The sequence below is a fragment of the Phocoena phocoena genome, chromosome 13 (assembly GCF_963924675.1).
Source record: "Phocoena phocoena chromosome 13, mPhoPho1.1, whole genome shotgun sequence".
NCBI classification, from domain to species: Eukaryota; Metazoa; Chordata; class Mammalia; order Artiodactyla; family Phocoenidae; genus Phocoena; species Phocoena phocoena.
The window spans coordinates 80721998-80748167 of record NC_089231.1 but is presented as its reverse complement, the minus strand read 5'-3'; the positions used below and the strand labels follow the sequence as shown (position 1 = coordinate 80748167).

The window sequence follows — 26170 nt, the reverse complement described above, 5'->3', positions numbered from 1 at the left end:
TAAATTTACACTCAGGCTCTCCTGCTTCCAGAGTTCTTGGTCCTGTCCACCTCTCTGCCTCATGGCCTTGGTGTTATTAGAAGCTGCTTGAGCCAGCTGTGTTGATGGCCAAGGATGCTGGCAGGTCTTGTGGTCTCTGCCGCAGTTTTTCTTCTTTCTTTTTTTAATTTATTTTATGGAAGTATAGTTGATTTACAATGTTGTGTTAATTTCTGCTGTATGGCAAAGTGACTCAGTTACCCATATATATACATTCCTTTTCATATTCTTTTCCATTATGGTTTATCACAGGGTATTGAATATATTCCCCTGCTCTATACAGCAGGACCTTGTTGTTTATCCATTCTGTACGGAATAGTTTGCATCTGCTAATCACAAACTCTGCTGCAGTTTCTGAATGCAGCTTTTCAGGCCCACCCACCCGCCTCCTTGACGTTGGTTTTCTTCCATCCAGGTCTGTTGTGTCAAGTCTGGACTCCCCTGCCAAGACTAGCTCCATGGAAAAGAAACTTCTCATCAAAAGCAAAGAGCTGCAGGACTCCCAGGACAAGTGTCACAAGGTATTTATTTCCGCAGCCGGCCTCCCTCCTTGCTGCAGGAGCCTCCCGTCAATATATGCCAAGGGATCCGCCCGGGGCCGCCGCTGGCGCCGAGCCACCTGATCCTTCCCGCGCTGAAGTCGCGCCTCCAGCAGCTCAGAGGGAGATGAATTCGGGCCTTGACGCTGCCGTAAATCCTTTAAATCTTAACCAGAGGAGGCCCTGGATATAAAGCGGCCAGTTCCTCAGCATGACCCAGCTAGATGTCTGCGTCTTCTGGCAGGTGGCGTGGGTCCTCACCTGTGGCCGAGATGCATCCCATCTGCTTTGAGTGATGCGAAGTCTCTCTTCCTAGTCTTTAAAAACTCCTGCTTATGTAACTGCGGCCACTGTGTTGATTTTGCTCAACGTCTCTTAACGCTCACTGTTTCTGCCCAGGGGCAGCTCTCTGGAAGCTCGTAAGAGTCACTTCTTGCCTGGGACTCCTAAGAGTGCAGACGAATCCATATCTCCTTGCCCTGTCCTGGATTTGTCCTCTAGATCTTTGCAAGGAGATGGGGGGGATCAAGATGGATTTGGGATAAAATTAAACTGACGTCTGCAAAAAAACCAACCCAAACCCAAAAAAAGCAAACAGGTGAAAAAAATGGTGATTGTGGCTTCCTCGCTCACTGGGTTAGAGAAGTGATCGAGTGTGAACCCAGCCTTGCATGAGAGGAGTGACTTAGCATTGGTGACTGCCCTTACGAAGACCTGTGCGCTCCCAGGCGAAGAAACCATGGTATTTCCATCCCAGCCTTTTGGCGAGTTAGCGCCAGCCGGGACCACCAGGTGGTCTCGGAGGCAGCTTGAGATGCGATTGCTCCTGATGAACACCCCCCCACCCCGCCCCCCCGGGCCTTTTTAACGTGTCGCTGTGTTTATTTCAGATGGAGCAGGAAATGACCCGGTTACATCGGAGAGTGTCAGAGGTGGAGGCTGTGCTTAGTCAGAAGGAGGTGGAGCTGAAGGCCTCTGAGACTCAGAGATCCCTCCTGGAGCAGGACCTTGCTACCTACATCACAGAGTGCAGTGTGAGCCTTCCCCCCAAAGCCCCCTTCCCTCGGAGCGGGCGCTTCCCGTCGTGTGTGTCTCATCCTTTTTCGTGACAGCATCACGAGGCACATCACAGCCAGGGGCAGAGAGGAGAGAGAGGGAGGACGCACGAGCAAGACCTGTGATGTGCAGAGTAGCGGGAGCCGGGCGTGAGGGCCCAGAGGCCTGAGATCAGGCTCAGAAAGTCCAGGTAGGAGCCTGGAGACGGGCACAGATGGCGTTGCAGAGGGTCTCAGTATCTCGCATCCCAACCTCTCTGCTCCACCTCGTGTCCAGCACAGTCAGCCTCAGGAACCAAGCTCCCAAATAAGTGCAAGAAAATGTATTTTGAATCTGTCCCAAATCAATGTTCCATTGCCTAGAACCAGCGCAGCAACAAGCAAAACTCAGCCTTTAAAACCCAGACCCTCTGTCATCTTTTATCATGCGACTTTTTTTTTTCTTTCCTTCACAAGAGTGGACTGTCTCCTCCATTGTCTCGTTAAAACTTTTCATTCAGGTGTTTTTTAATGTACAGTCTTAACAAGTTGAATCACACATTTTTCAAGTGTTCTGTTTTTTTTTTCACAAGGGAGAGGAAATCTATAGAGCGTGGCTGATTAAGAATAACTGCTATGTTTCCATTTCAGATTTGGCCTCCTTTCAGTGGTGGGTAAAGTTATTCAGCTTTGTATTTCAGATCTATATTTCAGTGTCACTGAAGCATTGAGGGAACCTTTTGGATGGAAGGTGTCCAGGAAACGTAAGCCAGGAGGTGGAAATAGTTTGCTTGGAGTCTTAAATGGCACCTGGGCAGAGAATGAAGTCATTGCTACTTTGAAAGAGGGATATATACTTGACAGTCCTCGAATAACTGCTATTCCAGAAACGACTTTGTAGCCACCCCAATGATGGTTTCATGGCTAAGGGATCTTATTAGTTTTTAGTCCTGAACGTACAAGTAAGTATCTGCTAGCGCAGGTAGGAAACAGGTGGATGCAGTTTCAGGCTGGATCCATAAGGTCATAAGGTTTGAGATGATGTTTCTTGAACCAAGGGGTTTTACAGGATGAAACCTGGAATCAGCGACTCACCGGAAGTTGTCGACTTTGGCCCGTCACCTGAAACCATCTTGGTGTCTGCGAAGCAGCCTGCAGCTCCCTTAATGAATCTTTTCAAACAGAGCAGGATCCACAGGACAACCCTATTAAAATTTTGCTTTCCGCAGAGCTTAAAGCGAAGTTTGGAGCAAGCACGGATGGAGGTGTCCCAGGAGGACGACAAAGCACTGCAGCTTCTCCACGATATCAGAGAGCAGAGCCGGAAGCTCCAAGAAATCAAAGAGCAGGTATGGCTCCCTGCCTGGGAGCAGGGCACCAACCGGACCTCTCATTTCAGGAGAGGTGTTTGAGGGACAGAGAGAGGGAAGCGGGGGGCGGTGAGGAGAGAAAGTTATGTAGGTCATTTGGAACTTTTAGATTCCCCATGATTTATATAAATGGCAGAGTCCTTGTTCTATCTAGCTCCTTGTGAAGTCTGGACCCCATGATGGCTACTCTTTTCAATCGAAGGTGTAGGTTTAGAGCAGGGGTGGGCAAGCTGCAGCCTGTGGGTGAGAATCTGGCCAACCACCTGTTTTTCATGACCACAAGCTAAGAATGGTTTTTGCATTTTTAAACGGGGGAAAAAACTCAAAAGAAGAAGAATATTTCATATGGAATTCAAATTTCAGTGTTTATAAAGTTTTATTGGAACACAGTGCAGCCATTCATTTAGGTACTGCCCATAGCTGCTGATCATGCTACAGTGGCAGAGGTGAGTGCTTGTGACAGAGACCACATGGACTGCAAAACTGAAATTGCTTCCTATCTAGCATTTTACCAAAAGAGTTTGCCAACCTCTGCTTTAGACCATTAAAAAAAAATTAATGTTTTCATAGCTTTTCAGATGCACTTTAAGTTTTTGAGAAAAGCCAGGGTACTTCATAGTCTTACTTATCTAAAGACTTATCCTGGAAGAAGAGTTTGAGCAGTTAAGGCCGAGTCAGAATTGACACGGCAAATCTGACTACAGAAAGCCCTCCCTTGTGTGTTCAGAAAAGAGAATCCAGACCTTTAAAAAGCCTACTCTCTTTTTTTACCCCCTCTATTTCTAAAAGGAGTTTCTTTCTAGATGGTTCATTTTTATTTCACTTCACTGTTTCCTTTTTAGCATGGATTTTTTTTTTTTTTTTTTTTTTGGTCCTTTGAAGAAACTGTGAATAGAAACTTTAATGAAGAGAATGCACTGAGCAATCGGAGAGCTGAATTATCAGCTGCCAGGCAACTCTCATTCACTTCAGAAAATCTAGTGGAAACAGTGATGGAAATGAACATTTTCGTCTCTGGGTAACGCACACTTAGCCATCTGGGTGGTGCTAATGCAAGGAACTCCGGCAAATAATTTGATTCATTAGCTGTTCTTTACAGAAAGAATTCCTGTTTTGGATGTTTTGTTGGCATCATCTCATTATCACCTTAATACTTTTTAAATCATTGGTTAATATCCTCTTGCTTGATAAAAGTGTTCTGAATAAACGTCCGTAGGAAATGGTGCAAATTGGTTGTCAGGTTTCTGAACTGCAACACTAACTTAGAGATTTTGAAGGTCACATCTACAGTTTGAAAAAATCTGCTTTGACAGTTGACTCATTGCCCCTTTTATCAACACAGTTTTTCATCCTAAAAGTTTCAAGAGGTAGGATTCTTTTTCTCCCATTAGTTCAGTGTGGTTGGAAATTTGCTTTTGGTGACATCCTGGGGAAATGAAAGCTGTGCTTGGCCACCAGAGGGAGCAGCTGGTGTCTGTGAAATTCCATAGAAACAGAATTATCAGGACACTTTGAAAAGGTGTATGCTGGTGGTTGAGTTCAAAGAAATGTCCTTTGTGATTCATACCACAGTTGGCATCCATGTGGAATTTTAGATTTAATGACTGCTAAGCGTTCCATTTTGAGGGGGAGAAAACTTCTTCGTTTCAGATTTTATTTCTCATCGAAAGAAGGATTTATTAAAATGACTCTCGGTAAGTTTGGTGAGAGCAGGATGTTTGCAATCCAGGAAAAAGCATTTAATACTTTCCGCAAACTCCTAGTATTTGGTTTGCAGCCTGTCAATTCCTCCCAGGTTTGCCATTTATTCCGCACTCTTCCTCTCAAAGCCAATTTCTGTACCGCTGTTTATTTAAATATGTTGCTTCTGCTTAGCTACCCCCAATGGAGCACTTGAATTTGGTTTAAAATAAAAACACCTAGGGAATTCCCTGGTGGTTCAGTGGTTAGGACTCTGCGTTCCCACTGCAGGGGGCATGGGTTCTATTCCCGGTTGGGAAACTGAGATCCCACGTGGAGTGGCCAAAAATTAAATAAACAAATAAAAACACTTAAGCGTCTCACATGATGGTTAGATTCATGCTCCATCAGTAGCAATTGCTGATTTTGTACCCCCCTCCCCTCCCCCCCTCCCCTCCCCCCTCCCCCTCCCCTCCCCCCTCCCCCTCCCCTCCCCACCCCCCATCCCTGGAAGGGAGACAGAAGTTCAGGTAACACACAAGGCGTTTGGGTTTCAGGATTTCTGATTGACTAGGACCATGTCTTCCTTCCCACAAAATTCTGAAGCTCCATTCCAAAGAATGACTCGAGGCAGGACCCAAAAGTTGTCCACGGTTCCCCATTCTGATCCTGTTCAACTCTGACCCACAGTTCAGCCCATGCTGAGATACATACAGCTGCCTCTCAGCTGTCCTTGGGAACTGACCTGATTATCTTCTCCCAGAGTTTTCCTGAAGCAGGGATTTGGTCAGCTGTTGGATGTATAGGATTTCCTTGAAGTATCCAGCAGAGTAACAGTGGCTTGAGAAATGAGGTGGAATTTTGTTTGATGCTTGTAGCAGGCTGGGTGCCCCCAGAGCTCAGATTGCTGACAGAGATGTTGCCTGATTCTTGCCTTCCTCCCCCTGGGCGCTGACGGCTCAGGAAAGAGAGATGTTGGGGGAATAGCGCTCTGTCCTCACTCTTGACAAAACACAGAAATTACATTCCCTTCTTGCCGACATAAGTTTAAGTCAGACAAGGGAGCTCAAGGATAAAAGATGGCCAAGAGTGCTTCCTACCTCTTTGCTTCCTCCACAGCTTGGTATTTGTGCCTGTGGGTACTTCGGATTTTTTAAAACTCTAAAATCAGAAGAAAAAAAATGAGTTTTAGGTAGAAGAAACGGTTTTCATAGGTAATGTTTTTGTCTTTATATGAATGCTATTGTAAAATAGAATTTTATATATATATGATATATATAATATATATTATATAATATATTATATATATATATATATATATATATATTTTTTTTTTTTTTAATGGAGGAAGGGATCCAGGAAGGCACAATACCCAGAGCTATGAAAGTCATAATAAGTCATGACACAGCCCTGGCCGAGGGGTCTAGAAAAACCCCAAGTAGAGGGTGTACTGTTTCACATCACCGGCTCACGTTCCATTCTGTGAGTTGACATAATTGTTCAGTAGGTTATAAAGACCTTTGCTTATATAACGCAGCACCACCCACTTAGTGGGCATCGTCCAGAAAACCTGGCGCCCTATGACTTGTAGGATTGACGTTCAATAACAATACAGTCGGCCCTCCGTATCCACGGGTTCCATGTCTGCGATTTCAACCACCTGTGGACCGGATTTGGTTCTGGAGCCATTCCCCTGTGGATACCGAGGGACGACTGTACGCTTTTGGGTGGGAAGGAGTGAAATGAGACCAGGCTCCATCCTGTGCTCAGTTTTTCTGCTTTCCGCTGTACCAGTAATACAGAGAGATGTGCTTACGTGAAAACTATCCATTTTCATAAGGACGTCACCTCCCCTTTAGTGTGCACTGGGGGGACTGCCTGTTACAAAGGATGAAAGGTTTACTTTATATTCTGTTACTAAAAAAAGAAAGAAGAAAAAAGACATTTTATTGGTTAAAAGCATAACCTTGCTCAGTTGATCCCTCTTCAGTTATTTCTTGGGGGAACGGATCTTAGAGATGATCACTGTACATTGTGAAGGTCAGAGACAGTCTTAATTCTTTATTCTTTTCATTTTATATCTGCCACCTTGGATTGGATAAACTGCTCATTCATAATCCTTATATATATAAGCTTTGCTTTTGCTAACAGAATATTTTCATACTTTGCCCCAAAGTTTTCGAAACCATTGCCCATTTCTTCTGGTAAATCAGTTTTGGAAAACTTTGATGCAGATGTCCTGTTTTTTTTTTTTTTTTTAATTTTTTTAATTTTTAAATTTTTTACCAAGCCTTTTTTTTGTGTGTGGTACACGGGCCTCTTACTGCTGTGTCCTCCCCCGCCGCGGAGCACAGGCCCCGGACGCGCAGGCCCAGCGGCTACGGCTCACGGGCCCAGCCGCTCTGCGGCACGCGGGATCCTCCCGGACCGGGGCACGAACCCGCGTGCCTCGCATCGGCAGGCAGACTCTCAACCACTGCGCCACCAGGGAAGCCCCAGATGTCCTGTTTTGATTTTAGAAATTCAATTTGGAAAAGGTTGGGCTGTTGGGATTACTTTAAAGGCTTTTGCTCAAGGGAACAAGGTAATTCTCTTTTCAGAGTCTTTCTCACAAGTTACTTTGATCAGAGCCAGTGTTTCCTGACTCTTCCAAATTTCAGGGTGACTTGCCTCTCAAGAGCAGCATTAAGTTCATCATGCAGTTTGGGGCCCAGAAAAATTAATGGTGAGAAACTGACATGATGAGTTTCACCTTCCAAGATTCTCTCCACTGAGATTTCCAATTACCCCCTTGTGCCATCTGAAAGGTTAATTTTAAAACTAGTACCATATCTAATTGTGTTAGGTGCACATAACTTCTAAAGGACAAATCTGTATAAATGATTACCCTTGGAGGAAAGCTACGCATAAGCAGATTATCCTGGTTGTTTAAAGTACATCCCTTCCAGCTCTCCTGTGTTACAAAGGTCTTAAGGTTCTGCACTTCTTGTACGATATTATTTGCTCAAAGGATCTTATTGTGTATAGGCACATTTGTTCCAAATGGTGTTACTAGTGATTCATGATCTAGATGAAAACAGTTTAAAGATTTAATATTCTTTTCTCCCTCCTCGTCCTCCACACACCTTGCCCTTATCCCCATCTTTCTACTCACCTTTTCTCTAGGTCCATTCTCTCCGATCTCTCTTCACTGTGTCTTCCCTCTGTGGTCTGCGTTTTTCCATCTTCACCTCCCATCTTTCCTTTCAGGAGTTCCAAAATTCACCTTCCTTCCATTGCCTACTCTTTAGGAGTACCAAGCTCAAGTGGAAGAAATGAGGTTAATGATGAATCAGTTGGAAGAGGACCTGGTTTCGGCCAGAAGACGGAGTGATCTCTATGAATCGGAGCTCAGAGAGTCTCGGCTGGCTGCCGAAGAGTTCAAGCGGAAAGCAACAGAATGTCAGCATAAATTGATGAAGGTAGCCAGCTCCCTGCCGGGGAGGGTGTTTTGGGAGTAGAATCATGGATGATCTTAGCAATAATAAAGGGAATCCTAGCTTCACGAGTGTACGTTTGGGAAATAATGGGGTGCCCTGCAAAGCCTCCTGGTCTTGGTTAGAGAAGATACTTAATTTTTTTTTTATCATCATCCTCATTATTTTGGCCACAGAGACCAAGAAAGCCTGTAGTGTTGTCTTATAAGACTTTTAGGTTCTTGAGATTTTCCAATATGTTGTATCTTTTAAATTACAGGCTAAAGATCAAGGGAAGCCTGAAGTGGGAGAATATGCCAAACTGGAGAAGGTATTTTCAATTATTGGTATCGTGATTTCGGGTAGACAGCCTCTTAAATGTTGCTCTCCGTGGCCTGTCACTGGTTAAGAATACACTTGCGATGAATAGAGAACTGTCTTCTGGGTTTATTTTGATCGTCAGTCTCTGGATGACCATGTTTAGCTTCAGCTATGTTTCTAAAAGGGATAGAAGACACCTCATATTTTTTGGTCAGGCCCGCTCACAGTAACACACAAACCCAGACACTCAGTAAGACACATGGGAAAATTCTTACTGTTTTAGGGTACCGGCGACTTTGTTTCTCTTTTTTTGCCATCTGTATGTGTGTTGCTGGTTCTAGAGAAATAGTCCACGTGGAGGTTTGCACTGAGACATTCAAAGGTTTCTCTGATAGGCTACTGTTCTTCCTCTCCATCAGTAGGTACTGGAAAACAAAACAAAGAGACCCCAACAGAAACCTCAAGAAAATAGGACTGCAGTAAATGTAGCAAGACCTTAATGCCAATTTGCCTTTTTTGCTTTATTTCCTGGGATTTTAATCACAGATCAATGCTGAGCAGCAGCTCAAAATTCAGGAGCTCCAAGAGAAGCTGGAAAAGGTAAGCCTGAGGTGATGTTTTGGGGAACTTACTCCCATTTCCACATACTTCTTGCTTTGTCCTGGAGCACAGGAGATCAAAGAAGGAGAATTAGTCACCCAGCACCAAGGAAAATGAAGGGAGAGTGAGTTATTACCTGAAAATACAAGAGTTCTGAATATACTTTCTCCTTTTGAGACATGTCAAGCAGTGTTTGTTTAAAAAACAAACAAAAAAACCCATGAAGCTCTGTGAGACTCTCAAGTCAAAGCTCTAATTGTACTACAGCAGAACCCAAGAGGCTGTCTCGTCTCCCTTCAGGGGACCGGGTCCCCATCTTGCATGGGAGAAGCCTATGTTGTTCACGACCCAGACAGCTTTCAATCAGAGACTGTCGGCAGTCTTCCTGTGCATTGGGAACCTGGAGGGACCAGTAGTCCTCAGGTGATTGGGGATGGGATGTGGGTTTGGTTTATGGCATTGGGCACAAATGTGTGTGCACAGGGCCCTTCCTTTAGGTGAACACGGGAAATGCTAAAGAAAGGGCCAGGAGGAATGTGGCCTTTCATGTCAAGAACGTTTGTGAATGTGTTTAAGAGTTCCTTTTTTTTTTTTTTTAAGATGTTGGGGGTAGGAGTTTAGTAAATTATTTATTTATTTGTGCTGTGTTGGGTCTTCGTTTCCTTGCGAGGGCTTTCTCTAGTTGTGGCAAGTGGGGGCCACTCTTCATCGCGGTGCGCGGGCCTCTCACTATCGCGGCCTCTCTTGTTGCGGAGCACAGGCTCCAGACGCTCAGGCTCAGTAGTTGTGGCTCACGGGCCTAGTTGCTCCGCGGCATGTGGGATCGTCCCAGACCAGGGCTCGAACCCGTGTCCCCTGCATTAGCAGGCAGATTCCCAAGCACTGCGCCACCAGGGAAGCCCCAAGAGTTCCTTCTTTTTGTGTTATTAAAAACATATAACATTAAATTGTGTTATTAAAAACATACTACATTTACTGTCTTGTTTTGTGTCCAGTTCCTTAGTGTCAGATATATTCACATTGTGAGATAGATCTTGAGAACTTTGTTATCTCACAAAACTTAAGCTCTCTACCTGCCAAATGCTAATCTCCCCACCCCCACCCTTCATAACCACCTTTCTTCTTCCTCCCTCCCTCCTTCCTTCCTTCCTTCCTTCCCTCCTCTCTCTCTCTCTCTCTCTCTCTCCCTCCACCCCCCTCCTTCCTTTTCATTCTATTTATTTTATTGAAGTGTAGTTGACTTACAGTGTCGTGTTACTTTCTGCTGTACAGCAAAGTGACTCAGTTATACATATATATATATTCTTTTCCATTATGTTTTCTCACAGGATATTGAATATAGTTCCCTGTGCTATACAGTAGGCCCTTGTTTATCCATCCTATATATCATAGTTTGCATCTGCTAATCTACTTTGCGTGTGTGATTTTGACTGCTTTAGGTACTTCCTGTGGATGGAATCATGCAGTATTTGTCCTTTTGTGACTGGCTCATTTTGCTCAGCACAATGTCTTTGAGGTTCATCCACGTGACAGCATGTGACAGGATCACCTTTTCAGAGGCTGAATAGTATTCCATGGCCTGGATATTCCACATTTTCTGCATCCATTCATCTGTCCCCTTCCTACTTATTCTTGAGCTCACTACTGAAAGCCTTTCAGCTAGAAATTTGTGTGAGGATTCATATCTCCTAGAACTCTGCTCTCCAGTAGAAGTGGGAAGCAACCCACACATGTCAGCCTTAGATGTAATTTTAAGTTTTCTAGTAGCCACATTAAAAAAGGGAAAATCCTCTGAATGATATAGTTTCCTTAATCCATTATATACAAAATATTGCAGCATGTAGTGATATTAAAACATGTACACTGGGCTTCCCTGGTGGTGCAGTGGTTGAGAGTCCGCCTGCCAACGCAGGGGACATGGGTTCGTGCCCCGGTCCGGGAAAATTCCACATGCTGCGAAGCGGCTGGGCCCGTGAGCCATGGCCGCTGAGCCTGCGCGTCCGGAGCCTGTGCTCTGCAACGGGAGAGGCCACAACAGTGAGAGGCCCGCATACCGCAAAAAAAAAAAAAAAAGTACACTGCTTCAGTTTTTAAATGAATTAAACTTAAGTAAAATTTAGAATTAATTTCCCAGTCACAGCAACCATGTTTCAAGTGCTCACCGGGCACATGTGGGGAGCAGCTCCCACGTTGGACAGTGCTGGTCTCGAAGTGGGAGTTCCCTTGCCGTTTTCACGTTTTAAAACTGTAAAGCAAATGAGTGAAGTTGTTGGTTTCTTACACTCAGATCTTTACTGTGATGCTGGAAGAGCTGCAGTACAGTTAAGACCCAAATAAAAATTAACTTCAAAAGGGTTCGCTGTTTTTTCTTTAAACATGAATTTGCGAGTCACCATGAACAGTGTGGTGGTTATGCCCTTTGATAGGTATTTATTTGAGAAAAAAAAGTTTATAGTTTTTATCTTGTTTTCTTGTAAAAGTAGTACAGATTCCCCTTAGGAAAATCAGCAAATGAGATGATTAAATAGGGAGATGATTAACCTGGGCAGATGAACCCGAGACCTTTTTGTTTGCATTTATTATGTTATATTGAATCTAAGATGCTAATGATTGTCCGATACCCCATTATCTTCTGTACCCCAAGAAAGAAAAAAACCATCAATTTTAATCGTAGATGCATTCCAAATTCAGTGATGTTAAAAAGAAAAATATAAGTGCACCTTAGGACAGACGAAACACAGAATAAAATGAAACGTTTATATGTTTTGAAAAATGGATAAAAATATCCATTCAGTGTGACCCGATTTTTTTTCCTGTTTAGGAGATGGTCCCCATCTTTTTCCATGGATAAATTGGGCCATCTCTCCCCCGTTCCTTCTCCTTTCAGGCCGTGAAAGCCAGCACAGAGGCCACCGAGCTGCTGCAGAACATTCGCCAGGCGAAGGAGCGGGCCGAGCGCGAGCTGGAGAAGCTGCACAACCGCGAGGACTCTTCCGAAGGCATCAAGAAGAAGCTGGTGGAAGCCGAGGTGAGCAGGGGACCTCCAGCTCCCGGCTCCCGAGGTGTCCGGCCTCCGGCTGTGCAGGGGAAGAAACCTCGGGACCACCCTCTCTCTGCTCCTGTTCATCCAAACCGCTGTCCCATCCGCCAATCCCTTTGAAACCCGAGAGGTTTGGGACCATTTTCCCCAAAGGGGAGAAGGATTTGTCACAGCAGCTCTGAGTAGAAAGATGTTTTGGTGAAACCTTTCCTTCCTATTGGTTTTCCTCTGACCCGTTCGCCCGTGTGGGAGGATTCACGTTTATGTAGATGAACTGTGATGCCATCCCTGAGGGTTCCCTTTTCTTCCCTCGGTACCCTTGCTTTTCCTCACCTTCTCCCCAACGGTGTTAATTATATATTAATTTTCGGGGCTTCAGCTGTGACCTGTGTGTGTTGATAACTCCCAGATCTACATTTTTGGGCCTCTTCTCTCTGTCCAATTCTTTGTTGTTGTTGTTGTTGAAACCAATTATATAATTATACAGGAAACACACGAGTGTTTTCTCATTGTGAAAAACATAGAACTGAAGAATATAGAATAAAAAGGGACGTTTCCCCTTTGCCGCCCTCCACCTCCCCTGACGCCTGGGTGGTGGGTCCATGGAACGGATGTGTCATAGTTGATTTAACCACCCTCCTGTCCTGGGCCTTCTGCTTCTTCATCGCAGTGCTGGCGTTGAAGCTACTTGCCTACGTCTCTTTGGGGCCAGCCTCACCCACGATCCAGGAAGTATTTCCCACTGCTCCCCTGACATCTTGACTGGGTGTCTGAACAGTGCCTCCGATCTAGAATGAACTCAGTATCTTCCCCGACAAGCTGGGTTGCCTTCTCAGTCTTCCTCACACCGGTCAGGGCCCCCATTCATCCATCTGGTCACCCCAGGCTTGACACCTTGACATCATCTGCTGCTTCTCCCTGGGCCCTGGAAATAAACCCACACTGTCTCCACCATCCACCCTCTGCTGGCCATTTCTGCAGACGTCCCCACAGTGTAGGCCCTCTTCCTCTTAGCTGGTGAATGTAGTAATTTCTCGGCTTTCTGCTTCCAGGCTCACCTTCCTCCCATCTAGCTCAAACGGGGTCAGACTCGTGGACCTCAGACTCCAGGCTCATCAGCACCCCGTGCCCCATGCCAGACCTTTCAGGGCTTCCCTACATCTTAGGTGCATGAGACTCTCAGCCCTTTGCCCCACACATGCCCCCCTTTCCCGTTTTCTCCAGCTCCTCCGCTATTACACCTCTTGCAGTAGCCCCTCTACGCTCCACCTGGGGCCTACGCTGGCTCTCGGCCACCTCCGCACTGCTGCTGCTGCACCTTTTTTTTCGGTACGCGGGCCTCTCACCGCTGTGGCCTTTCCCGTCGCGGAGCACAGGCTCCGGACGTGCAGGCTCAGTGGCCATGGCTCACGGGCCCAGCTGCCCCGCGGCACGTGGGATCCTCCTGGACCGGGGCACGAACCCGCGCCCCCTGCATCGGCAGGCGGACTCTCAACCACTGCGCCACCGGGGAAGCCCTGCTGTGCCTTTTTTTGAAAGGCCTTCCCCACTCCCCTCCGGCCCTCTCCCCTCCAGCCTCCCACATCCCGACCCTCTCCACAGCATCCACATCCCCTCACCTGCTCAGTTCAAAGCCCTCCCTCCGGCCTGCACCCTCCCACAGCCCTCTGTACCTGTTTGCTTCACGGCCCTGGCCCTCTTAACCCATATCGTGTTTATTTGTGTTTATCTTACCTCTTCCAAGGGCAGGCATTCTGTCAACTTCCTCTCGGTATTTTCCACGATGCCTAGTGTGATACTTTGCAGATAGTAGGTGCTTGGTAAATATTTGAATGAATGAATGCACTCTTGTAACCTGCACAAGCAAGTACTCCTCGGATCACAGAACTGTGTTTTCCTCGCCGTGGCTTCGGGTGCCTGAGACTTCTCTTCCCGCATCGAGCGTACGCTTCCCGAGGGCCCCCTCCCTCGGCGCAGGCGTCGTGCCCGTAGCGGTTACCCCATTAAAACTCTCTGATTGATTCACGATCTACAGGAACGCCGCCACTCTCTGGAGAACAAGGTAAAGAGGCTAGAGACCATGGAGCGTAGAGAAAACAGACTGAAGGATGACATCCAGACAAAGTCCCAACAGATCCAGCAGATGGCTGATAAAATTCTGGTGAGCAGGAACCAAAGTTGACAAGTTCAAAGATAACAGGTTAGAGGTTGTAGAGGGAAGGGGGTCAACAGAAGAACCAACCACCGTCGCAGGGGAGGTTATCGCCAGGCAGGTGAATTAAGAGGAAGTGGTTTTAGCGGACGCCACGTCAGAGACTAGCCGAATAACCACAGGCTGGACATTTCAGCAATGGTAACAGATCCATCAGTATGATTTTTTTTGCTCTGTTTGCTACTGCCTGACTTTTAAAAACGCGAACGTGCACACGCTGTCATTTCCGATACATTTTTACAGGAGCATTTACGTACTCCTATCAGTAGAGTTTTGTATGGCCATTAAAGTTGCAAATGCCCGTTTGAAAAAGGTGTAGGGATTCAGGGCTTTAAGACCGACACCCAGATTCTTGGTTTTGCAGAGGAAAGAAATTAGTCACGCAGATTTTTTCGGAGTAGCATTTGTCGTAGATCCGTGTTCACCCACTCACTTTCTCTGCTCCAGTTGGTGCTTAATATTATTATTATTTTCACTTTCCTTAGAGGTAGCAGATCGTTTTTTAGGTTTGTAACCACGTTGATTTTGTTTTCGGCTCTGACGACCAAATTAACTTAATCAAGGAAGGCTTGGGTGGTGCTTGCCAACGTGTCAAAGTTTTGCTCTTGCCAGGGTGAAAGGCAGGTGAACCTTTAAAGGACTCTTCTTGGATTTCAGTCCCCAAACCAAGAATTTGATGCCACTTTGGGGAGCCTGTTTGTAGCCCTTTCCTCCCTGCCCCGAGGACTGACTCTGGAGTAGTCGGGCATTCTTCTGCACCAGAAAGAGACAAGGTGGTGAGCGGGGTGCTTTCCACCTCCCTCTCTCTGTCTTCTCCCTCTGCGTCACTTCTGGGAAACGAGTCACCAGCAACTATATGAACTCAAGAATGACCGACTTATAGGCCTATATACTTAATACCAAAAAAAAAGAAAGAAAACCCAACCCTTCAAAACGTTACATTTCTGTTTGTCTATATTCATGAGTCGTGTGGGCACTCTTGAACACACAGGTGAAAAGAGAAACCGGTTAAATTGTTTTGCTCTGACACACAGTCTTTATAGATAATGTCTACACACAAAGGCAAATGTGATTGTCAGTCTATCCTTTCTGTTCTCTTGTTCCGTCATCCAAGTATCTCTTGGCAATTGTCAAATGTGTGAATTTTACCGTGAGTCAAATGAATTCCCACTGAGATTCCACCACTGCTACCCCCTTGCTTGGTGCAAACGACGTGGTTAAGTCTTGTGGTTGCAAAGTGTTTCTCTGTTTAATGGTGATGTGTTCATTCATTCATTCAACAAATATTTAATGAGCTTCTACTATGTGCCAGGCACTGTTCTAGGAGCTGGGAATAGAGCAGCAAACAGTACTGTTTGCATAACAGGACTGAAGAATCTGATCCAACACATGTAGAGAAGATAACGTTTTAAAAAATGACAACAACAACAAAAAATGCCAAACTGTCAAGAAGTCAGGTTTTAGAATGTCTGCTTTTCCAAGGTTCACTTGCCAATTAAAATGTGGGAGTGTAGAGTTCTGCATTCCTGGATTATATGTTGTAAACTCCCATGCATAAGTAGACCGGAAATTTGGTCTTAAGGTTGTCAGTCTCAGGTATCTGAGTTTTTGACCTGTTTTCAGATTGATTTCCATTCCTGTGCTATCTTAGGAGGACTGAAACTAAGACAAGACGATTATCAAGTGATTTCTAAAATAAAGAAAAAGTAGGCAGATTTCTTTTTCCAAGTGTATCTTGCCACCTGTCCGAGTACCTTTGTGGTTGTGACTTCATTTATCGGAAGGTGCCTTTTGCTCAAGAACCTGGTGCTTAGGTTGTGAAGTATCTGGGATATGGGCAAAGAGGGGTCCTTAGTACTGTTACATAGCGATGATGCTTGGAAACACATCCCAACTATCATTTGCATTAAAATATTTGCTATTCTGATAAGAACTTTCAAAACAGCTAATTGGGGTTCTCATTATAGCAGAGTCTTTTGCTTTAATAAAAGACCTCATTGTCAGGGACCCTTTAATATACATAAAGCCCTTAAAGTATGTTTTTATTACTAAAAATCCTGTTTACATTCAACTTTTCAAGATAACATCTGTTAGCTTGCAGTAGATCTTGTGCACCTGGTCTTAACATTGAATACTTTACTGGCCCCCAAAGCAAAGTCAAATGCTTGCAGACTTTAGAATTTCAAAAGCTTAATCAGTAACATTTCATGTGTGTGTGAATCTAAAATTATTCTTTTCTCCATTTTATGGGCATATCCTGTATAATTTCCTCGTTCTTCAAAATTCTCATAATTATTTCCATTTCAAAGGAAAATTTCAAGATAGTGTGAAGAGATGAAAACTTGGAGTAATGACTTTTGATATTAGTAATTAACTAATGGGTCCAGATTCATAAGAATTAATGTAAACGCAGATAGCTTCATTTAGAGAATGTTTTGGTGAGTTGAATGCTGCCTTTTATACGATCAGTTTATAATACGTTGGCAAATGAATTGGTATAATTTCCAAATGAATTACAATTTTGTTTGAAAGCAGAAATCTTGATAAGAGAATGAAGAGGACATTACATTTGAGCTATTTATATTACTCCACGTTCTCTTCCTATCTTCAATGTATGTGTACACGTTTATGTCATTTTTAGTGAATTTTATGTTCTGCCTTGTTCCCATTAGCAGTATATCATGTAAACTTCATATAAACATGATATCATGAACACCTCCAGATATTCACATGCTCCATATTACCAGTCAGTTAAAATAATCATTCAAAACTGAAAGTGTTTGAATTGTTATATTAGTTTTCCTTCTTAGCTAGGGTTCCTGAGCAATCATTTTGTTAATGAGGAAAATACAAAAATTTATTTTATCGTCATAATAAATTAACTTAAAACTTAAATTGACATTACTTTCCTCATTTAAGGCCGTCACGACAGTGGTCAGGGGCTTTGTGCTGTACTGAATTTTCAAGTTGTTTTGCCTCGTCACTCTCACTTCTCTAGGCAGAGATGAAGAGCTGCCTTTGTTTGACCTGTCGCACTGACAGATTTCTGGTCCCAGCCCACCAGCCGTGTGTTTATGTGTGTGAATACTCGGAGCTGGAAAACCCAGGGCCAGGGCTTGGTGGTGGTTTCCTCTCCCAAGAGCCTTAAGGGCTAGTCACGAAGAAACAGATGCCTGTTGCCTTTGGTGCCGGTGCCAAAGTGGTGTCTCCTGTGAACGTCTAACATGCATCGGCTCCGTCCTTCCCTCACACACCTGACCGTCTGTTCTTTTGTGTCCAGGAACTGGAGGAGAAGCACCGAGAAGCCCAGGTCTCAGCCCAGCACCTGGAGGTGCACCTGAAACAGAAAGAACAGCACTACGAGGAAAAAATTAAAGTAAAGACACTTTACAGTCTTCCCTGCCCTTCCTCCTATAGCACCATGTAGCTCCTTTCTCTTCCCAGGCACGTCGGGCCACTTCTTGCTAGAACAGAGGACTCTCCGTGGTAAATGCTGTCCTCAGGCCCTGGTGGGAGGTCTTGGGGTGTTATCCTTGGGGCAGATTGGATATCAGAAGTTCAAAAATAGTTTATTGTTTAAGAAAATTTGATCATCATGTGTCTCAATTCCATCTTTAAAATGTTTTTTGATCCACTGTCACTGAGTCCATGATAATTTAGATTTAGAGAGATTCACCATCTCCTTGCTTTTAATTTCCTTCTTGCATCTTAGACCTGGAATTCTTTTCCTTTTTTTATAAAGTATATCCTTGAGGACTTTCTTTAGTGAAGGTCTGCTGGTGCCAGGCTCTGTTTTGTGTGTCTGAAAATGTCTCTATTTCATCCTTGTTCTCGAAAGATGTTTTGACTGGGGATAGAATTCTAGGTTGGCAGTTATTTCTTTTAATACTTTTTGAAGACATTATTCCATTGACGTTTGGTTTTTATTATTGCAGTTGACGGTCAGCTGTCAGTCTAACAGTTGCTTTCTTTAAAAGCAGTCTTTCTTTTTTCTTTTAAAACTTTGTTTTATCTTTAATTTTCTGAAGTTTTACTGTGATGTGTCTAGATGTGGAGTTATTTTTATTTATCCTCCTTGAGATATACTGGACTTTGAAATATATGTATATATTTTAAAAAATTAATTCTGTAAAATTATTGGTTGTTATATCTCAAGTATTGTCTCTTCCCCTTCTCTCTTTAATTCCCTTATGAGAATTTGATTAGACATGTGTTAGATTACCACCAATCTATCTTTTTTTTTGTATTTTCCATTTCCTTGTCTTTTGGTGCTACATTCTGGTTAAGCTCTAACTGATTTTCCAGTGTACTAATCCTTACCTGTCTAATTTGCTGTTAAACCCATCCATTGAGGTATTTTAAAATTAATTAATTAATTAATTTTTGGCTGTGTTGGGTCTTTGTTGCTGCGCATGGGCTTCTCTCAAGTTGTGGCGAGGGGGCTTCTCATTGCAGTGGCTTCTGTTGTTGTGGAGCACAGGCTCAGTAGTTGTGGCGCACGGGCTTAGTTGCTCCGTGACATGTGAGATCTTGCCAGACCAGGGCCCGAACCCGTGTCTCCTGCATTGGCAGGTGGATTCTTAACCATTGTGCCACCAGGGAAGTCCCCATCCATTGAGTTTTAAATTTCAGTTATTGTATCTATTTGTTTCTTGACATTCTGTTTGGTTCTTCCCCAAGTTTACTAGATTATTTAAGTCAATAACTTTCTATTTGCTGCATTGATTTGAAGCTTATCTTCTGCTTCTTTAAACGCATCAGCATAGTTGTTTTATGATCTGTATCTGATGATTCCGGTATCTGAAGGTCTGTTTCTACTCTGTTGTTTCTCTTGGCTCTTTTCCATGATGTCTCTCTTTTTCGTGTGCCTGGTCAGCTGCTCGTTTTCCTTGGAAAATTAATAATGAGAATTCTTTGAGGCCTTGAATGAAAATGTGTGCCCACCTTGTGGGTGGCTCTGGGCTTTGACTTCTTTGTCTTCTTACCCTTTGAGGCAATTAAAAATGAAGCTCAAGTTTATCTGGTTCAGCAAATGCCTCAAGTTCAAAATAACTGGGTTTTTGCTTTCACTTAGATTTTAGTCTGTAATTACTTACTCTCTTGCCAACGTTCAGGTGCTTTTGGGAAAATGTTTTCCATATTCTATCTAGCATTTTAAATCATTGTTCATAGAAGAACTGGCCTAAATAGTCCAGCCTATCATATAAAATAATAAATTCAATTATTTGCTTACTGAAATTATTTCAATTCAGTTATTATTAATAAGTTCAGTGATCAGAAATGACTGCCAGCCTATCTATTTCCTTTTGAAATCACATCACATTTTCATTATGATTTTGACTGAGCCTTTAACTAATTCTTACATTCTTGAGAATCAGACATTGTTCATTACCATCTCAAATATTGTCTCTTTCCCTTCCAAGTCAGACAGTGAAGGAGGCTTTTAATTTTTGTGACGATCATGTTATTGATTTGGTTGGTATTCTCAAAGAGTTGGCTGTTCCTTTTCTGGAGAACCACACATGTACGTGCTCAGATGGCATCTTCACCGTCACTACCCTGACACTTTCTTTCTTTTACCCCTCGTGCTACTTTTGGTTATTTTTCATTGAAAGAAATACCAGGAAAATAACCCAGAAGGGACCACATTGTGTTTTAGTGTGACCCTCTACTCTAGTGCATTTACCTACCAATCCTTTTTGGTGTCCAGACTTTTTTTTTTTTTTTTTTAAATATTTATTTATTTATTTATTTTGGCTGCCCTGGGTGTTAGTTGCGGCACGCAGGATCTTCCTTGCAGTATGTGGGCTTCTTAGTTGCGGCATGCATGTGGGATCTAGTTCCCCAACCAGGGATTGAACCCGGGCCCCCTGCATTGGGAGTCTTACCCACTGGACCACCAGGGAAGTCCTGGTGTCCAGACTTTTATCCTTGAGATAAACTGACTTTCAGAAAATTATGAGAATGTATACAGTAGTCCACTGGTATCTTTGCATGATGAAAGTAACCTTTGCAAGTTCATTCTGTAATTTGGGTCAGTATATTGACTTTTCTGTCAAAATGCCATGTTCTATTGATACCTTCAATTGATATAAATGTCTACAGTGGAATCTCTCATTTCAAACAAATTCCTTGCTTCCCTCCCATTCATCTTCTTGTTCATCCTCCTGTCAGTTTAACCCACTGAAAGCCGGGATGTGTACATCCTTGAGAAAGGCTTGTTCCTTGTGGCTCACACTTACCTATGTTGGTATCCACCACTGCCAAAGTGGAGGTCTTAGTTTGAGCAGAGTCATCCTGAAAATGTGCTTCATTGCTTTAGCACTGCATAAAAAAAGGGCATTCCTGGTCTAGACATTAAGTGGTCTCTGCTACCTTCTAGATGGCAAGCACTTGGCTTTATAGATCCTAGAGAATGTTAGGGAGAGATCTGTTTTCTTCTGTCTTCCCTCCTGGCATCTTTATGAAACCATTTCTTTTTAGTCTGCCCTGCTTTGTGTTCCTGTTCTGTCCCCTGTGAGGCCATTTTGGTAATAATTGTGATCATACCCCAGATTCTGTCCTTTTCTTGTTCATAATTTTAGAATCGTGCCCTGACGTCCAGGAGAGCAGGCCACTTACCCTCTTGAGGTTCGTCCCTTCTCCCATGACCCCGTCCTCCACCTCTTATTCTTCTCTGCCAACTCTCACTCTCTTTTTTTCATCAGTCAGTTCTAGTTTAAAGTCCTCTTTGAAATCTGTTCTTTCCTTTCTTTATCATGTGGACCCCCTCCCTGTTCATTGGCTCTTTTCAGGGACTGTGTCCCCATGAGCTACGAAGGACCCACCACAATAGATAATGTGGGAAAGGCAGATTTCAGTTCCCATCTGTGACCCCAATTCTTTGGGCTTTCTTCCCAGTATCAGATGCAGTCGCCATCATTCAGAGAACCACAGTGATGAGAAACACAGGGTCGTGGTCAAAGGCTTGGCAAGTTATGATGTTGCCTTCCTTTTCTCCTCTCTTTTTCGCCAGTTGTTCTGGCAGCTGGTGGGGCTGTGTGTGTCCCTCACAGAACATTAGATCAAGCTGGTGGATGGTGACACCATTACTGTTTTATTTTTTCCTCTTGGGAACAGTAGGTGCTTACAGTGGCATTCTCAGCACTGAGAACACATGACTTCTCTTCCCCTGGGAAAGATTTCTCTTTCCAGTGACTTTTTATTTTCACCCCCAGCTGGATCAGAGGAAAGAACGGAGGAAAGAGGCTTTTTTTTTTTTTCCCCTTTCCTTTATGCTGTCTCTTCAGTCTGTTGACTCCCCACCTACTTTATCGGTGGGCAGAATCCACTCGTCCCTGGCTGTTTCTGAACGTCAGCCTTGGTCACAAAGACTTCCTCGGTCTTCAGCTTTCCATCCCTCCACACACAGCCTGGAGATAACGAGATTAATTTTGTACAAATTAAGAGCAAGCAGTGTTCTGAAAACTACTGGCGCATTGACTGCGATAACAGTGCCCCTAGGTAATAGCTGCAAATCGTAAGATCTCTAGAGAGATCTTTTTTTTTCCCTCTCATTCTGGAGTCTACCTCCCCTTTGGCTGTACCTCTCAGGTCATTTTGGCTGCTGATTTAAAAATAAGTTCTTAGTTCACGTCCTCTGGTTACTTGCCATTTGATGGTCATACTTCTGAACCTCATCCTGGCTGATAGACAGACCCCCGCTCCCTCGCGCTGCCCCGGAGTTGGGGCAGCGTGGCTTCTTCACTGCTTTTCCCCTCCTTCCCTGTGTTTCTCCAGTGCCTCTGGTTAGTCTGCCAGACACTAACTTCTCCTTTTGTTTTTCCTCAGGTGTTGGACAATCAGATAAAGAAAGACCTAGCCGACAAGGAGACTTTGGAGAATCTGATGCAGAGACACGAAGAGGAGGCCCACGAGAAGGGCAAGATTCTCAGCGAGCAGAAAGCGGTAGGTAGACAGAATCACAAAGCCGGTTTCCAAGGGAGGGTGTGTGAACCACGCCAGGAGTCCCCCACCAGAGAAGAGTCCATTTGGTCTGTTTTATCCCGTGGAGTCTGCTGCTAACAGAAAGTTCTCTCTGCAACCCCTTCTCGTAAAAGCAGCAGCAGTGGTGGCTCGGGGTGGCCAGTTTTGCCCTTCACACCCTTCTTTAAGAACTCACGCTGACCTGCGTCAACTAGAACCCTGTCTTTCAACACACCAACCCCCCGCCACCTCCCCGACGAAGTGCCCGGTGGCCTGTGGCCTCCCTTAGGCATCTCGTTTCCTTTCAAATCTGTGTAGGCAGATGTTTCAGAAACTTGCAGCTTAAGAGTTTCCCCTGTTGTGCTTGTTAATCTACTTATTATCTCAGACCCTACCGAGACTTTTCACAACAGAATCTCTAAAGGAAGGTCCTGGGAAGTAATATTTTTAACCAGCACCCCGCGCCCCGCCCCTGCCCCTTTCCTGCCCTGGCCAATTCTTATGCTTCATTAAGTTGGGTAAGCTTTGATGCAGAGAATCTAGGACAGTAGGGGCTGGGTGAGAAGGAATCACCCAGAGAATGACAAACTCGTGGGTGATGAGAAATAGGAACTTGCAGATGCAAGTTTAGAGGCTGTGGCAGGCTCAGGGTGCATGTGGACAACACAGGGATTTCACGAGGCCTGTCAACTCACGGAATGCCAGGTTCCTCAAGAGGTCCTCCCGCGTGTGCTTACTGCAGGCCCCTTAGCTAGTGAGGGGACATGCAATCTCCGTTTGATAAAACAAATGAGTGCCATCGTTGGAGCAGTGAGATCTACGCTCCTCAGGGTACAGGCTAGTTGGGTCTCTGGTCCGATGGCCTGCCTTTCAGATGACACTTTTCCTCACTTACGTGGCCCACTTCCCTCTCATTCCGGTGTTACCGTCTGTGTGTGAGGTTCCAAAGATACCCCGTGTTTCAGATGATCAACGCCATGGATTCCAAGATCAGATCCCTGGAACAGAGGATAGTGGAATTGTCGGAAGCCAATAAACTTGCGGCAAACAGCAGTCTCTTTACCCAGAGGAACATGTAAGTGTTCCGATTCTAACTGTGTGCTTGATTCCGCTTTGGTCTTCTCTCCTGGGCACAAACTCTGTTCTTCTGTCGGCGGAGCAGGAGTGGATTTAACGACTCCTTTGGTGGGGCCCAGCCTCCGTGTACTTACGTCATTTTGCCCTCTCTGAAGTGGTCTCACTCTACCGGCCCTCTCTTTTGAGCTGCGTTTTCTTACATGCTTCAAGTTACCATCCCATCACAGAGTGTTTTGCTCTCTCTAATGAGGTAATTTACAGTTTGCTTCTGGAGACCTCGTTCCCCAGACTTTCCTCTTGCAATCAGCCAGAGGTGATCTCGGGTGTGCCCAACTGGGCCATCCCTTTTGCTGTTGTGAAGTTGGGCCCTTGGGGGTGAGTTTTGGGGTTTGGCAAGGACTCTCCTGTGTTCCGGGAGCACTTTGATCTTAATCTTTTCCCCCAAAGAATTACAATCTCCTTAAGAGATCTTAAACGTTCCCATCTTAGTTTAAACCAGCTTGGTAGACCGCTGTCCGATCTTTGAATCATTCCAGCTTCTGAGCAGCCTGGTGAAGAGGTGAGCAAGGTCAACAGAGAAGTAGAAGGAGTAGCATTCTTTCTCCTCACCACCCTCTCTTCCCCAGGGCCTGTCTTAGTGAGTTGTCAGGGTGCTCCTGTACTCTCAGGAGGCCCTTTCGGCTCTCCTCTACAAACTGGAAAAACAAAAAGGTCTACCAAAGGAGTGAAATGATAGTATCTCTTGCATCCCCCTTGAACATACTGAATCCCATTGACGAGGGACTCTGAGCGATGGGGACTAAACGGGCCCCAGGTCCCCATGCTGGGGCCATGCACATGAGGCCGGGTCAGGGCGGCGCTAACCTGGGAATGAGTGTGGTCCACTTGCTCAGATGCACCTCTCGCTCCGCTTCTGCCCGTCCTTCTGCGGGGACATGCTCACCTCTAACGAGACTGTGATTTTGCTTGGCTCCTCCCACCACCCCCACCAGGAAGGCCCAGGAAGAAATGATTTCAGAACTCAGGCAGCAGAAGTTTTACCTGGAGACACAGGCTGGGAAACTGGAGGCCCAGAACCGGAAGCTGGAGGAGCAGCTGGAAAAAATCAGCCACCAAGACCACAGCGACAAGAATCGTCTGCTGGAGCTGGAGACCAGGCTGAGGGAGGTGAGAATGAGGGGTGATCTCCTGAGGCTATTTGTTGGAGGACCCAGGGGCCCCCAATCATCCAAGTGTCAAGCACAAATCAGTACTTACATGAGAGCCATTGTGTGTGGTGGTGAAGAGTGCAGACAGGGCCATGGGGGTCTGCATTAGAATTCCACTTCCCCTTTTTAGGAGTTTGGTAACCTCGGGTCGGGCAGGCTACCCTACCGCCTCTGTGCTTGAGTTTCCTCATCTGTAAAACGGCCATGAAAACGTATCTCCGTCATGGGGTCACGTGAGGATGACGTAAATTGGTGCATCTTCAAATGGGGGCAAAGTGATTCCTCCTGTATCCTGATTCATTGAGGGTCGCATGATTGTGTCCATGCACGGAGTTCAGCACATAGTATGGCTTAATGACAGTGACAGAGCGCCCCCCCACCCCACCCCGCCGCCCCATGACAGTGGGAGACTAAAAGAGAAATCTAAACTCTAGGTTTGTCTGATGGAAGGTGATTTGCTTCAGAGGTATTGGGTTGGCCAAAAAGTTCGTCTGGGTTTTTACATAAGATGGAAAAACCCGAATGAACTTTTTGGCCAACCCAATATAAGGACACTGGGAAGAACAGCCAGGTTTGGGGAGGGAAATACCACACATTTGGTTGTGGACCTTTTGAGGTTGACTGAAGCTGTGACTTGACATGGCTCACTGTGTATTTATCAAATGCCTGCTGTGTGCTAATTAGTAGCCAGATAGACCGTGGTGACAAGACAGACCCATCCCTGATCTCGGGGGCTGTCAGCCTAGCAGGTGGGTTTAGCTGGCACTGGCAGAGGCAAGACCGGAGTTCAGGAGGGTGGTCCTTGGAAGTGGGACATCCCGGCTGGGCGTAGAGACACTGGGCTCAAATATTTGTGATGGAATTCTTCAAAGCGGAGATGATCTCTCTTAAGGCAAAGACCATTAAGCAGACAGTCTTTAGTTAAGGACCAAACCTTGAATTCTGACGCTTAGGAATGTCTTCATTTGTACTGGAGTATTAAAATGAGGCCACTTCTCCCAAGGGCAGGAGTTGTCAAGGTGTGGACCCCTCTCTGTTAGGACCACATGGCCTGTGTGTTGAAATGCAGATTCCTGGGCGGCTGCCTCCCTCAGCTTTTTGAATGGAATCGGGGTGGGGTGGGGGTGAGGAACAGGGATTTGCATTTTTAACCAGTGCCCTGGGTGATGCTTATGCTTCCGGAGTTTGAGGGCCATTGTTCTAGGTTATCCAGAAGCCTTAGGTGGCGGTTTTACTTTTCTAATCCAGGCGATAGTTTTACTCTTCAGTAAGTTTAACCACACTTCCCCGTAGTGTCAGCCTTAGGAGTGTGAGTGTAAATAACTCGGATGGATTTCTCTGAGCGTGGGAACGCTGGCTGGCTGTCTTTTGCTTTCCCTTCCCACAGATGTCTCTCTTGTGTGTCTGCCCTGCAGCTGTAGCTCCTCTGGGCATTAACCTGCTCCAGGGAAGGCGTGGTGCTTTGTTCTCCAGTCAGTATAGCCAGCCCCACAGGGGCGGTGGGAGAAATTTAGGATGCTTCCTGAGGGGCTCAGGGCTGTATATGCTCCAGGGGAGTCTGGAGTTTAGCTTTATTTATTTTAAAATTTTTGCTGGGGTATTGTTGATTTACAACATTATGTTAGTTTCA

At 45.1% G+C, this 26170-nt stretch overlaps 1 protein-coding gene across 1 annotated transcript in view; it reads left to right on the top strand.

Annotated features, from left to right (window-relative positions):
• CIT (citron rho-interacting serine/threonine kinase) overlaps positions 1–26170 on the top strand; it is a 169668-nt gene that overhangs the window by 88552 nt on the left and 54946 nt on the right. The window contains exons 10-21 of the mRNA XM_065889532.1: positions 455–560; positions 1469–1612; positions 2842–2961; positions 7953–8123; positions 8398–8448; positions 8985–9038; positions 11926–12066; positions 14114–14239; positions 17571–17666; positions 22121–22237; positions 23221–23330; positions 24325–24499. Coding sequence (XP_065745604.1) covers positions 455–560; positions 1469–1612; positions 2842–2961; positions 7953–8123; positions 8398–8448; positions 8985–9038; positions 11926–12066; positions 14114–14239; positions 17571–17666; positions 22121–22237; positions 23221–23330; positions 24325–24499 — 1411 coding nt within the window. The remainder of the gene's footprint in view (positions 1–454; positions 561–1468; positions 1613–2841; positions 2962–7952; positions 8124–8397; positions 8449–8984; positions 9039–11925; positions 12067–14113; positions 14240–17570; positions 17667–22120; positions 22238–23220; positions 23331–24324; positions 24500–26170) is intronic.